General features: G+C 48.7%; 1 protein-coding gene across 12 annotated transcripts in view; it reads right to left on the minus strand.

Annotated features, from left to right (window-relative positions):
• Positions 1–15,048, minus strand: part of ARFIP2 (ARF interacting protein 2) — a 286,324-nt gene that overhangs the window by 34,483 nt on the left and 236,793 nt on the right. For all 12 annotated transcript variants that reach the window (XM_085623546.1, XM_085623544.1, XM_085623542.1 and 9 more), the window contains 2 exons: positions 6,836–6,948; positions 3,313–3,534 (listed from right to left, as the gene is read on the minus strand). In XM_085623546.1, coding sequence (XP_085479672.1) covers positions 3,313–3,534; positions 6,836–6,948 — 335 coding nt within the window. The remainder of the gene's footprint in view (positions 1–3,312; positions 3,535–6,835; positions 6,949–15,048) is intronic.

Consider the following 15,048-nt stretch of genomic DNA (forward strand, 5'->3'; position numbering starts at 1 on the left):
CAGGACCAATGTCCACCAAACAAGACAGGATGTCAAACACACTCCACCGCACCTCTTGGTATTTATAAAGTGCAAACCTAGCTGTGTAGCGACCAAGTGCTGTACATCGGGGCTGCTGGAAGACGACAGAAGATTGTGAAAATCAACTGAGGACTTTTACATTTAAACCTCACAATTCCAATACAGTTCATGTATTTTACTATTTAGAAGCCATTGCTGATCTGAGGCAGAGCTAACCAATGGGAACAGCACAGGGGGAAATGTAACCATATAGGCCTTGAGCTTGACCACAACAAACATTAGAGAAGGACAGCAAACTACCAATAGTATACTGGTCAGTACAAAACCACCAAAAATAAACAAATGGTATAAAATCAAGGGGATCAAAAATGACAACTCACCAAACTAAATTCTCCGCACACAACCAGGACTGAACACAAATTTAACAAACTATGAAAAGAGCATCTAAATCTACCAACATAGACAGCAAACTACACCAAAGCAAAACTACAGCAGAAGTAAATGATTACCAATGAAACATAACAAAGAAACAGAGGAATAACAACGTCCACGTTTATACAAGACAGGTTTAAAGCCAGCATTTCCAAATGATGATTTCAGACACAACTAAACTCAGACTAGACAGTGTCTGAAGAAAAATAAACCAACACTGTGATGGGATTAAACCATAGAGTACAAGAACAGCAGCAAATGTACATGAGTATAGATGGGAAAATAAAAAATGTAGCAGAGAGGAGGACAAAATCAAGCAAGCAAAAGAATAAGACTTATCAGCACCCCTAACTTAAACCAAACCAAATTTGATCAGCCTACGTAGAACACAATCCGTACCAAATCCAACCAGCAAGGAAAAGGACCAAGAGAAAACTCCATCAACACAGAACAATAGCAGCAACACATCCAAGCAGCAGAATACGGCACAATCTCAAACTAAAGCAGAACAGAATCAACTACATCACCAACACACAACAGATTAGAACCAAATGCTGCTTAAACAGAACAAGATCAAAAACAAAGTTAATAAATAGAATAGGATTAAAACCAAAGTCTGTCAACAAAGAACAGAATCCAAACCTAGCAAAAAAAACACAGACATGATCACAACTTATTGCAAACAGAATGCGATCAGAAACAGGTCCATGGAAAAACAATGGATTTGGAAACAGACATCACCAAAGTTCAACAGGATCCAAAACAGAACCATAACAACCGAAAATAAATTACTCTCTACTCAACTAATCAATTAACAACAGGATCAAAGCGAAATGTAAGCAAACACACAAGGTCGGTTAGGAATACACCACCTCCAACACATTAGAGGATACAACTTTGCTAAAACAGAAGATCACATACAGTAACCACTCCCAAACAGGATGAATGCCTGCCTTAACCAAAAAGAAAAGCAACAGAAACTAACTCAAAAAGTGAGAACAGAATATGAAACAACTGCAAAGTAGAAAAGAACGAAAGCCACCGACACAAAATAGAAACAGAATCAAACTTCCCAGAGACCAGGAGCAGAATCATAAATACATTTGGGACTACTATTTCCATGCCCAGTAGGTTTCTTCCTTCATTGATTTAACCCAAACTTATATTCTTTTTCTATATGAAGTGCACAATATGAAGGGCAATGTGCTTCCAAGTCACCGTTAATTAGCTCAGTCCCACCAAACCTACAGTTGAAGCTGCAACAGCGTTTCATTCCCACTGGAATCTAGAATTTCTTCTTCGCCATGAGCAACGCGAAGGCCACAACTTTAGCATGGTCGCTGATATGGTTTTTACCAGTCCCAAAAGGCACATTTGTGGGGACATATCGATGGTGTCCAGGGTCATTTCTGTAAAGGTGCCCATAATCTCCTGGCAGAAGACCTGGATCCGGGGGAACCCCCAGGGTGCATTTTTAAATCTGCGGAGTCTTCAGGGAACCTAGCGCATTTAGTGCTGTTTGCAGCCCGCGTCTATGAAGACTGGCAGGCGTGTGATATAGTTGATGGCGAAATATGAGGTTGATTATATGCAGCCTATGGTTAGAAGTCAGCCCCCTGTTTGTGTACAGCAACATGTCCAGTCCACGTCAGACAATAGGGCCTCTAGCGTCCTGTCTCATTTAGTACTCGCTGATGGTATCGCGAGTGGTGCTTCAGCGTGCATTGTATCCTACAAGCGAGTAATGAAAGTGAGTCTAGACAAGGCGGTTTAAAACTCTGGAGGACCGACTGGGTAGGTGGGGAATGCACTCCTTATGGCCCCTCGGAGCCTATAACATAGAAAGACCATTAAGAGGGACTGTGTGGAAGTCTTAACTAACTAAATATTTAAGAAAAGGCTGGACTGGGGAACAGCTGTCTTGATTGTTCCTGTCAGTGTGACAGCTATAGCATGCTGTTCTCCAGCGCACCTGCGAGCTTCAAAGTCACACAAACTACAGACAGCGGCCAGAGGGGACGGTCCTGCACTGTTCAGATGTCAGCAAAGGAGTGATCATGCAGTGAATGTATGGTAGGTGGAAGCGAGTCTTCATTTACAGGATACACTCACTCCAGGTCACCTAAACCGAAATCACAGAAGGAGTGCAGATCTGCTGTATGGATTTAGAAGGCAGATGTGTAGGGGGAAGCCCTGACTGGCCCGTGAGCAGCCAGTGTTTGGTGATCCGGATGGACCTATGTGATGACCTGCTCTCGGTTCAGGAGCATCAAGGATATCTTCCAGAGGGACTTCATGGATGAAACAATACAGAGCATTGGATCAGCAGTCATGGGAGGCAAGACCCTCAACGACAATGACCTACTATTCATGGACACTGATGAGCACTGCGACAGCACGCGCCTCGGGGACAAGGGACCCGACACCTAAAATAATCCCTATTTCTTTCTTTTTTTTTTAAGTGTGCAGGAGACAAACAGATTTGAAACAATAACTTTAAAAATGAATAAATACAAAATCAGCAGCCTTGGTGTTCTGGAATCCCTCTGGTCGAGTGCCAAACAGTACTGAGTGGAAAAGCTGGGGCAGGGCATGGTGGGACCACAAGGGCCAGAACAAGAAGGCGTGTTTTATAATATATTCTTTTTTTAAAGTGAGTCAAGGCCCTGCTGTTTCACAGATAGGAACAAAATAAGTGTGGACAAAAGAGTAACGTGGGAGAGAGAAGGGTTGTGAAGAGCAGATACAATTTGAACACGTTTCTCGGATTGATCGAAAACGCAAACAAGATTGGAAAGGAACAAGAACTACCTGGAATGAGTCAATCGGGGATTATGGATGGGTTCACACAGCTTATACCTGTAGTTCTGGCGATTTCTGGCTCAGGTCCGAGAAGGCATCTCCGAGGGCACGTTGCGTTTGCACCATGTTATAGAAGTGGTTGGTCAGTGCTCTGGCCAGCTGCAATACACTTTCATATTTACGCTTCGTGTCCCGCAGTAACTCTATCTGCGTCTCCAGCTCCAAGTCGACCGTACGTGATCCCCGACCAAAGCGCTCTGAGAACATCTGCTTCGTGCACTAGGAAGAGAAGTGAAAGGCCGTTCAGATGTAGAAGGAATACAGAAATAAGTTAAGAGTACAGTAAAGAAAGTTGTGACTGGCTACCACTGTAGATGAAACCATAGGTGAAGACCCTAAAGCAAGGCATTGGATACAGGACCACAACAGAGGGCCCTGGATAACAGACTCGCAGTACCATCATAAAGGTACAAGACTGACCAGAGATACCCATACTACCATCATGAGGGTACAAGAACTCTGACCACAGAGACCAGTACCACCATCATGAATGTACAAGGCTGACCAGAGATACCCATACCACCATCATGAAGGTAAAAGACTGACAACGGAGACCGATACCACCATCATGAAGGTACAAGAACTGTGACCACAGAGACCAGTACCACCATCATGAAGGTACAAGGCTGACCAGAGATACCCATACCACCTTCATGACGTTACAAGAACTGTGACCACAGAGACCACCATCATGAAGGTACATGACTGACAACGGAGACCGATACCACCATCATGAAGGTACAAGACTGACCAGAGATACCCATACCACAATCATGAGGGTACAAGAACTGTGACCACAGAGACCAGTACCACCATCATGAAGGTACAAGACTGACCAGAGATACCCATACCACCATCATGAGGGTACAAGAACTGTGACCACAGAGACCAATACCACCATCATGAAGGTACAAGGCTGACCAGAGATACCCGTACCACCATCATGAGGGTACAAGAACTGTGACCACAGAGACCAGTACCACCATCATGAGGGTACAAGAGAACTGTGACCAGTGAGACCCATACCACCACCATGTGGGTACAAGAACTGTGGCCAGAGAGACCAGTACCACCATCATGAAGGTACAAGGCTGACCAGAGATACCGATATCACCATCATGAAGGTACAAAAACTGTGACCAGAGACCAGTACCATCATCATGAAGGTACAAGACTGACCAGAGACCCATACCACCATCATGAAGGTACAAGACTGACCAGAGATACCCATACCACCATCATGAGGGTAAAAGAACTGTGACCACAGGGACCAATACCACCATCATGAAGGTACAAGACTGACCAGAGATACCCATACCACCATCTTGACGGTACAAGAAATGTGACCACAGAGACCACCATCATGAAGGTACAAGACTGACAACGGAGACCGATACCACCATCATGAAGGTGCAAGACTGTGACCACAGAGACCGATACCACCATCATGAGGGTACGAGAGAACTGTGATCACAGAAATCGATACCACCATCATGAGGGTACGAGAGAACTGTGACCACAGAGACCGATACCACCATCATGAGGGCACGAGAGAACTGTGGTCACAGAGACGAATACCACCATCATGAGGGTACAAGAGAACTGTGACAACAGAGACTGATACGACCATCATGAGGGTACGAGAGAACTGTGACCACAGAGACCACCATCATGAAGGTACAAGACTGACAACGGAGACCGATACTACCATCATGAAGGTGCAAGACTGTGACCACAGAGACCGATACCACCATCATGAGGGTACGAGAGAACTGCGATCACAGAGACCGATACCACCATCATGAGGGTACGAGAGAACTGCGACCACAGAGACCGATACCACTATCATGAGGGTACGAGAGAACTGCGACCACAGAGACCGATACCACCATCATGAGGGTACGAGAGAACTGTGACGACAGAGACCGATACCACCATCATGAGGGCATGAGAGAACTGTGGTCACAGAGACGGATACCACCATCATGAGGGTACGAGAGATCTGTGACCACAGTCACCCATAGCACCATCATAAACTGACAACCAGAGGTGGTACAAGCCTGGCTCGCTATGTTACATGGAAGACAAGACTCAGGAATGTAGCGCCTATCAGGAGGAACTGCCACAAGCAAACATTAGAAGGCGTCTATTGAACGCAGACAGCAGCTGTCACTAGACGGACACAGACACTCCATGGAATCAACTGTCTCACAGCACATCCTAAGACAGCACTACTAATGCACAGTCAAGTATGTCACTTCACGCAAGAAACAATAAGAGAGTACATGGCAGGGTGAGACGTGCTAATCACATAGGCACAGACTTCAGTGAACCTTCAACCAACAGTGCCACCTGCAGACCATGCGAAAGGAAAACACACACACACAGAGCAACCCTAGCTACATCCCCAACAGCACACTGACATGGGAAGACACTGGTATGTCACCTCCAAAGAACACATCAACAGCAAATAATGCAAAAGGAAAACATACATGGACTGACCGATGCCGCGAGCAGAGTGCACTGAAAGGACCGCTATTGTTAAAACCATCTCTCTTCTCTTTATGCTGTACCAGCAACACTGCAAGAGGAGACACACAGGACTTAATTAAAACCAATATTACCAACCACAACCACTGAAAAAAGAAAACACACACCCACGCCGACCAACAGCACAGTCAGCAACGACTACAGGAGAAACAGAAACAAGCTGCCCAGTCCTTGAGGTCCAATCAACCGTCCCACCAGCAAACTAAGCAAAAGGAAAATAAACAAGGCCAGAATAACTCAATATGCAACCCCCAGACATGGCAAGGGCGACTAAGCGACCAGTGGCCTCAAGCGGACTGATAGTGTATGATTAATGATGCGTAAAACGAGATACAGGCCCATAGCTTGAGTCAGACCTGCGTGAACACAATCTTCACATAAAGCAGCATCCTCTCGATACAGAAGGCTGAGGATAAGGACAAAAGGAGTCCAAAGAAGCTAAGACTAGCTGCTGGGTAGACGGCTCCGCGAGTTAAGCGCGCGCTGCTCCTACCTGGGGGCACGGGGGGGGGGGGCGGGGTGAGGGGAGTTCACCTGCAGCCTATGAACCCAATCCAAGCCCTGCCGCTCATATTTACAAAGGAACATGGGTAACAGCAACGTACAGCGCTACGAAACGACAACCCGGAGTAGCAAGCACTAGACATAGAAAGCAATTATTGTAACGTTATAACGCGAATCTGATTGATGATTGATCAGCACAACAAAGACAATTTGAGAAATGCATATGAAGAGGAGGGCGCTCGTGAACCCCCCAGTCGCATACATTTCTGGATGATGGACAGCATGCATTATCCTGTTCGCTTGGGATGCCTTTCCGCGCCCACTGCTTTCCACCGAGCAACTTAAACCAGATCTATTTAAAAACACGGTATCCGCAGGTACAGAGGGGAAAGGCCAGGGCGGGGGTGGGCGGCAGAGGGATGGGTGAGGGGTGGGTAGATGGGGTGCAGGTCAGAGAAGGCCTTACCTTATATGTGTTAATGCCCCATTTTTTGACGACGTCGAACTTCTCCACGGCCAGACCCCGCGACAGCTCCTCTGACATGGAAGGGCTACTGTGGCACTGGTGCATGTTGGAGCCTGAGAGCAGGACACCCCCACAAATAAAGCAAGACAAGACAAGTTCAGTCTGCAAATCAACAGCACAACAATATCAAGAACATTCAGTCAAAGGTGGGTCAGTGTGACCTGGGTGGAGACAGGTGAGCGCCACCGCATTCTGCTCACAGGCGGCTAGGAAGAGGTGTGTGTGTGTGGGGGGGAGGCAGCTTTTAGGTGAGACCTCCACCCGGAAGGAACCTAACGACAATTGACAAGGTGGATCTCGAGATCACTTCCACTGTTGGCGAGAGGCCAGCACCCCCCCACCCCCCTGCCATTAACATCGCCTGCCACTGGACTTCCGGTGAGAGGCCAGCACCCTCTGCCACTGGACTTCCGGTGGGAGGCCAGCAACCCAGCCACTGGACTTCAGGTGTGAGGCCAGCACCCTCTGCCACTGGACTTCAGATGGGAGGCCAGCACCCCAGCCACTGGACTTCCGGTGAGAGGCCAGCACCCTCTGCCACTGGACTTCAGCTCCTGAGAGGCCAGCAACCCCTGCCACTGGACTTCAGGTGAGAGGCCAGCACCCCAGCCACTGGACTTCCGGTGAGAGGCCAGCACCCCCTGCCACTGGACTTCAGGTGAGAGGCCAGCACCCCAGCCACTGGACTTCCGGTGAGAGGCCAGCACCCTCTGCCACTGGACTTCAGGTGGGAGGCCAGCACCCCAGCCACTGGACTTCCGGTGAGAGGCCAGCACCCTCTGCCACTGGACTTCAGGTGGGAGGCCAGCACCCCAGCCACTGGACTTCCGGTGAGAGGCCAGCACCCTCTGCCACTGGACTTCAGGTGGGAGGCCAGCACCCCCTGCCACTGGACTTCAGCTCCTGAGGCCAGACCCCGCGACAGCTCCTCTGACATGGAAGGGCTACTGTGGCACTGGTGCATGTTGGAGCCTGAGAGCAGGGCACCCCCACAAATAAAGCAAGACAAGACAAGTTCAGTCTACAAATCAACAGCACAACACTATCAAGAACATTCAGTCAAAGGTGGGTCAGTGTGACCTGGGTGGAGACAGGTGAGGCCACCCCATTCTGGTCACAGGCAGCTAGGAAGAGGTGTGTGGGGGGGGAGGGGGAGGCAGCTTCTAGGTGAGACCTCCACCCGGAAGGAACCTAACGACAATTGACAAGGTGGATCTCGAGATCACTTCCACTGTTGGTGAGAGGCCAGCACCCCCCCCCCCTGCCATTAACATCACCTGCCACTGGACTTCAGGTGGGAGGCCAGCACCCCCTCCCTACCACTGGACTTCAGGTGAGACGCCAGCACCCCTCTCTGCCACTGGACTTCCGGTGAGAGGCCAGCACCCTCTGCCACTGGACTTCAGGTGGGAGGCCAGCACCCCCTGCCACTGGACTTCAGGTGGGAGGCCAGCACCCCAGCCACTGGACTTCAGGTGGGAGGCCAGCACCCCAGCCACTGGACTTCAGGTGGGAGGCCAGCCCCCCCATCCCTACCACTGGCCTTCAGGTGAGAGGCCAGCACCCCTCTCTGCCACTGGACTTCCGGTGAGAGGCCAGCACCCTCTGCCACTGGACTTCAGGTGGGAGGCCAGCACCCCCTGCCACTGGACTTCAGGTGGGAGGCCAGCACCCCAGCCACTGGACTTCAGCTCCTGAGGCCAGCACACCCCACCACTGCACTTCAGGTGAAAGGCCAGCACCCCCTCCCTGTCACTGGACTTCAGGTGAGAGGCCAGCACCCCCTGCCACTGGACTTCAGCTCCTGAGAGGCCAGCAACGCCTGCCACTGGACTTCAGGTGAGAGGCCAGCACCCCAGCCACTGGACTTCAGGTGGGAGGCCAGCACCCCAGCCACTGGACTTCAGCTCCTGAGGCCAGCACACCCCACCACTGGACTTCAGGTGAAAGGCCAGCACCCCCTCCCTGTCACTGGACTTCAGGTGAGAGGCCAGCACCCCCTGCCACTGGACTTCAGCTCCTGAGAGGCCAGCAACCCCTGCCACTGGACTTCAGGTGAGAAGCCAGCACCCCAGCCACTGGACTTCAGGTGAGAGGCCAGCACCCCAGCCACTGGACTTCAGGTGAGAGGCCAGCACCCCAGCCACTGGACTTCAGGTGAGAGGCCAGCACCCCAGCCACTGGACTTCAGGTGAGAGGCCAGCACCCCAGCCACTGGACTTCAGGTGAGAGGCCAGCACCCCCTGCCACTGGACTTCAGGTGAGAGGCCAGCATCCCCTGCCACTAGCACCCCCTGCCATTGAACTTCAGCTCCTAAGAGGCCAGCAGCGCCCCGCGTCACTGGACTTCAGCTCCTGAAAGGCCAGCAAAGCCCGCCACTGGACTTCAGCTCCTGAGAGGCCAGCACAGCCCGCCACTGGGCTTCAGCTCCTGAGAGGCCAGCACAACCTACCACTGGACTACAAGTGAGAGGCCAGCACCTCCTGCCACTGGACTTCAGCTCCTGGAGGACCGCCGCAGGCTCAGACCACATCTGTGGGGCAGGGGTATCTGCAAGTGGCTGCTGTAATATAAAATGGGCCAGGGGCAGAAATGTGATTTTATCCAGTGTTTGAGGATGTTTCGGAGCTCTGGAAGTCCGTATGCATGCAGAAATGTATATTTTATGTATACGTGATTCTTCCCTTATTTTGTAATAAATTGAGAGCTATTTATTACAGAGTGGTTCTGCTTCCACTGTATGTTATAGCAGGCTTTTTACCGTGTTCTGTATAGTTTTTATGGCTGCACTTTTTGTACTATTCGTATTTTTAATTGTACGTTGTATTGTGGCTTCTTTTATGGCTGTAATAGCCGATTGAAGTATATATTGATGATGGATTCGACCATAACAGGGGAAGCTTGGGAAGCCAATTAAAAAAAAAATAATCCTCGGGGAATAGCAATACAAGAACAAAGGTATGAGACAGTTATTGATCCACAATCTGCCAATAAATTAAGTCTATCCCTTTCCCTAAGTGAAGTCGAATATGCGATATCCAAGGGCATATCTCTAAAAGCGCCAGGACCAGATGGGGTTCCCCTAGACTTACTTAAAAGTAATCTTCAATTATGGGCGTCTCTACTAGTTAATGTTTTTAAAGTGGTAATAGTTGGCCACATTCCATCATCATGGAAGGAAGCAGTGGTAGTACCAATTTTTAAAAAAGGAAACCGGAATGACCCCACATGCTTCAGGCCAATTTCCTTAATAGATGCCACTTGTAAAGTCATGGGAGGGTGATTTTGGCACGATTGGAGGCGTGGGCAGATGCCTCTGGTTTGATAGCCAACACCCAATATGAACAGTGTCTTTATTTGTCCCTGATTATGGGCAAGTACATGAGGGCCAGGGGGGTTTCGTTTCACGTGGCCTTCATGGACTTGTCCAGTGCTTTTGACACTGTTAGTAGGGGAAAGCTATGGTCGCCGATGGGGGGGAATGGTTTTTGAAGAACCCCTAATCACCCTCCTACGTAGGTTGCATGAGGCTACTTCTGTAGCGGTTCGTTTTGGACCAGGAGGAGAGAAGTCCAGGCCAATTGCCTCCACGGAGGGGGTTAGCCAGGGTTGTATCCTTGCCCCCTTTCTATTTCTTATATATACAGATGGTTTATCGCGTTTCCTGATGACTAGACCAAGACTTGGCACATTGAACTTTTTAGCGGCCTATCCTAAACAGGTTGGTTGGTGTGAGAGACTAGCCCCCTGTCCATGCAATAATATGGCCAAACAGAGCACAATGCGCTTTATGTTCTTTTGTTCATTGTATGCAGTACCTAGAGCACACTTTATAAAGCCCTTATTGAAAGCCATTCGGCCTTGTTCCTATATGGAGGGCTTTGATCATTTGAGATCATTATCTACGGATGCAATCTGTAGTGCAGTGCTTAGCTTTATTAGAGTAGCACTTTCAATCCGATAACGCTATGAACAGTGAAAGGAATCGAAATTTAATATTTAATTTAATATTTATTGTAGGTCCTTTTAAGAATCAATTAAAAGTATAAATTGTGTTGTCGAAGGTTGGAATAATTTTAAAACTGATTGAGTTTTGCTGGTATATTAATAATTATTGGAAAGAATATGTTCATTTTTTATAGATGTTTTAACTGTAATTTTATATATATCTTGTATGCAAACTTTTATGATTCACAAGAATCGAATAAAGTTATTTTGATGATGATGAAGTGGCTGCTGTGAATTGCAGAAGTATCGCCCAGGTAGGGCACGTTCGTGGGCTCTTAAGTCCACGCTGTGTCCCCAAAGTCTCTGGAATTGAAGTAAGGGCACTGCACTCCCCTGAGAGCCACGCCTGAGCTCCAAAGCGTCTTCCTCCCATAGGCAGAGGAAACAGAGTAAGGGAGCACAGGGACTGGTGGATCAGGCGGACCTCAAGCAGTGGTGGGGGGCCCAAGGAGGTGCGAAGAGCTGGGGGGCTTGCTGTTCAATGGCTGGAGAGGAGGTCTATCCTTCACACAGGACAAGCTCCTCTCCAGCGTGTCCGGGAACCTGCTTACGAAGTGTGCAACTGAGATGCCCTTCCAGCCCCTAGGACTTGTTACTTCATTGCAAACTTCAAAACCAAACTAAAACTGCTCCATCACTGCTCACTGCATTCAGGCCTGCTGACAGACTCACACTGCTGCCCTGCTGCCGAGTTCAGATGTATGAAACCCGTCGGGTGCAGCACCACTGCACGCACTACGTCAAACTCTGATTTATAAAATCCGTTGGGTGCAGCATCACCGGACACACTAGGTCAAACTCTCAGATATATGAAAACCCACGGTGTGCTGCACCACTGGACGCACTACGTCAAACTCTCAGATGTATGAAAACCGCCGGGTGCAGCAACACCAGACACACTACATCAAACTCTCAGATGTATGAAACCAGTCAGGTGCAGCACCACTGGACACACTGCAGCAAAGTCTTGGATGTATGAAAACCATCAGGTGCCTCACCACTAGACACACTATGTCAAACTCTCAGATGTATGAAGCCCGTCAGGTGCAGCACCACTGGACACACTATGTCAAACTCTCAGATGTATGAAGCCCGTCAGGTGCAGCACCACTGGACACACTATGTCAAACTCTCAGATGTATGAAACCAGTCAGGTGCAGCACCACTGGACACACTATGTCAAACTCACAGATGTATGAAAACCCGTCAGGTGCAGCACCACTAGACACACAAGGTCAAACTCTCAGATGTATGAAACCCAACAGGTGCAGCCCTACTAGAAATACTACGTCAAACTCTCAGATGTATGAAACCAGTCAGATACAGCACCACTGGACACAGTACGTCAAACTCTCCGATGTATGAAACCAGTCAGATACAGCACCACTGGACACAGTACATCAAACTCTCCGATGTATGAAACCAGTCAGATACAGCACCACTGGGCACACTATGTCAAACTCTCAGATGTATGAAACCAGTCAGATACAGCACCACTGGACACAGTACGTCAAACTCTCCGATGTATGAAACCAGTCAGGTGCAGCACCACTGGACACACTATGTCAAACTCTCAGATGTATGAAAACCCGTCAGGTGCAGCACCACTAGACACACAAGGTCAAACTCTCAGATGTATGAAACCCAACAGGTGCAGCCCTACTAGAAATACTACGTCAAACTCTCCGATGTATGAAACCAGTCAGATACAGCACCACTGGACACAGTACGTCAAACTCTCCGATGTATGAAACCAGTCAGATACAGCACCACTGGACACACTGTCAAACTCTCAGATGTATGAAACCAGTCAGATACAGCACCACTGGACACAGTACGTCAAACTCTCCGATGTATGAAACCAGTCAGGTGCAGCACCACTGGACACACTATGTCAAACTCTCAGATGTATGAAAACCCGTCAGGTGCAGCACCACTAGACACACAAGGTCAAACTCTCAGATGTATGAAACCCAACAGGTGCAGCCCTACTAGAAATACTACGTCAAACTCTCAGATGTATGAAACCAGTCAGATACAGCACCTCTGGACACAGTACGTCAAACTCTCCGATGTATGAAACCAGTCAGATACAGCACCACTGGACACAGTACGTCAAACTCTCCGATGTATGAAACCAGTCAGATACAGCACCACTGGACACAGTACGTCAAACTCTCCGATGTATGAAACCAGTCAGATACAGCACCACTGGACACAGTACGTCAAACTCTCCGATGTATGAAACCAGTCAGATACAGCACCACTGGACACAGTACGTCAAACTCTCCGATGTATGAAACCAGTCAGGTGCAGCATCACTGGACACACTACGTCAAACTTTCAGATGTATGAAACCCGCGGTGTGCAGCACCACTGGACGCATTACGTCAAACTCTCAGATGTATGAAACCCGTCGGGTGCATCATCACTGGACACACTAGGTCAAACTCTCCGATGTATGAAACCAGTCAGGTGCAGCACCACTAGACACACTACGTCAAACTCTCAGATGTATGAAACTCGTCGGGTGCATCATCACTGGACACACTAGGTCAAACTCTGGGATGTAGGAAACCAGTCGGGTGCAGCACCACCGGACACAGTAGGTTAAACTCTCAGATGTATGAAACCTGTCGGGTACAGCACCACTGGACACACTACGTCAAAGTCTCAGATGTAGGAAACCCCTTGGGTGCAGCACCACCGGACACACTACGTCAAACTCTGGGATGTAGGAAACCCGTTGGGCGCAGCACCACTGGACACACTACGTCAAAGTCTCAGATGTATGAAATCCGTCAGGTGCAGCACCACTAGACACACTACGTCAAACTCTCAGATGTATGAAACCCATCAAGTGCAGCACCACTACAAACACTAGGTCAAACCCATAGATGTATGAAACCAGTCAGGTACAGCACCACTAGACACTCTAGGTCAAACTCTCAGATGTATGAAACCCATCAGGTGCAGCACCACTTGACACACTACGTCAAACTCTCAGATGTATGAAACCCGTCCGGTGCAGCACCACTAGACACACTGCGGCAGAGTCTTAGATGTATGAAACCCATCATGTGCACCACCACTATACACACTACATCAAACTTTTAGATGTATGAAACCCGTCAGGTGCATCACCACTGCACACACTATGTCAAACTCTCAGATGTATGAAAACCTGTCAGGTGCACTACCACTAGACACACAAGATCAAACGCTCAGATGTATGAAACCCGACAGGTGCAGCACCACTAGAAATACTACGTCAAACTCTCAAACGTATGAAACCAGTAGGTGCAGCACCACTGGACACACTACGTCAAACTCTCAGATGTAGGAAACCCGTCAGGTGCAGCACCATTGGACACACTATGCCAAATTTTCAGATGTAGGAAACCCGTCAGGTGCAGCACCACTGGATACACTACGTCAAACTCTCAGATGTATGAAACCCGTCAGGTGCAGCACCCCTAGACAAAAAATGTCAAACTCTCAGATGTATGAAACCTGTCAGGTGCAGCACCACTACACACACTAGGTCAAACCCATAGATGTATGAAACAAGTCAAGTGCAGCACCACTAGACACTCTAGGGCAAACTCTTAGATGTAGGAAACCTGTCAGCCACACCACCACTAGACACACTACGTCAAACTCTTAGATGTAGGAAACCTGTCAGGTGCAGCACCACTAGACACACTACGTCAAACTCTTAGATGTAGGAAACCTGTCAGGTGTAGCACCACTAGACACACTATGTCAAACTCTCAGATGAATGAAACCCGTCAGGTGCAGCACCTTTAGACACACTACGTCAAACCCTTAGCTATATAAAACCTGTTCGGTGCAGCACCACAAGACACACTAGGTCAAACTCTTAGATGTATGAAACCAGTCAGGTGCAGCACCACTAGACACACTATGTCAAACTCTGAGATGTATGAACCCCGTCAGGTGCACCATCACTAGACACACTACGTGAAACTCTCAGATGTATGAAACCCGTCAGGTGCTGCACCACTAGACACACTAGGTCAAACTCTCAGATGTATGAAACCTGTCAGGTGCAGCACCACTACACACACTAGGTCAAACCCACAGATGTATGAAACAAGTCAAGTGCAGCACCACTAGACAC

Source organism: Triturus cristatus, chromosome 8, assembly GCF_964204655.1.
Source record: "Triturus cristatus chromosome 8, aTriCri1.1, whole genome shotgun sequence".
Lineage (NCBI taxonomy): Eukaryota > Metazoa > Chordata > Amphibia > Caudata > Salamandridae > Triturus > Triturus cristatus.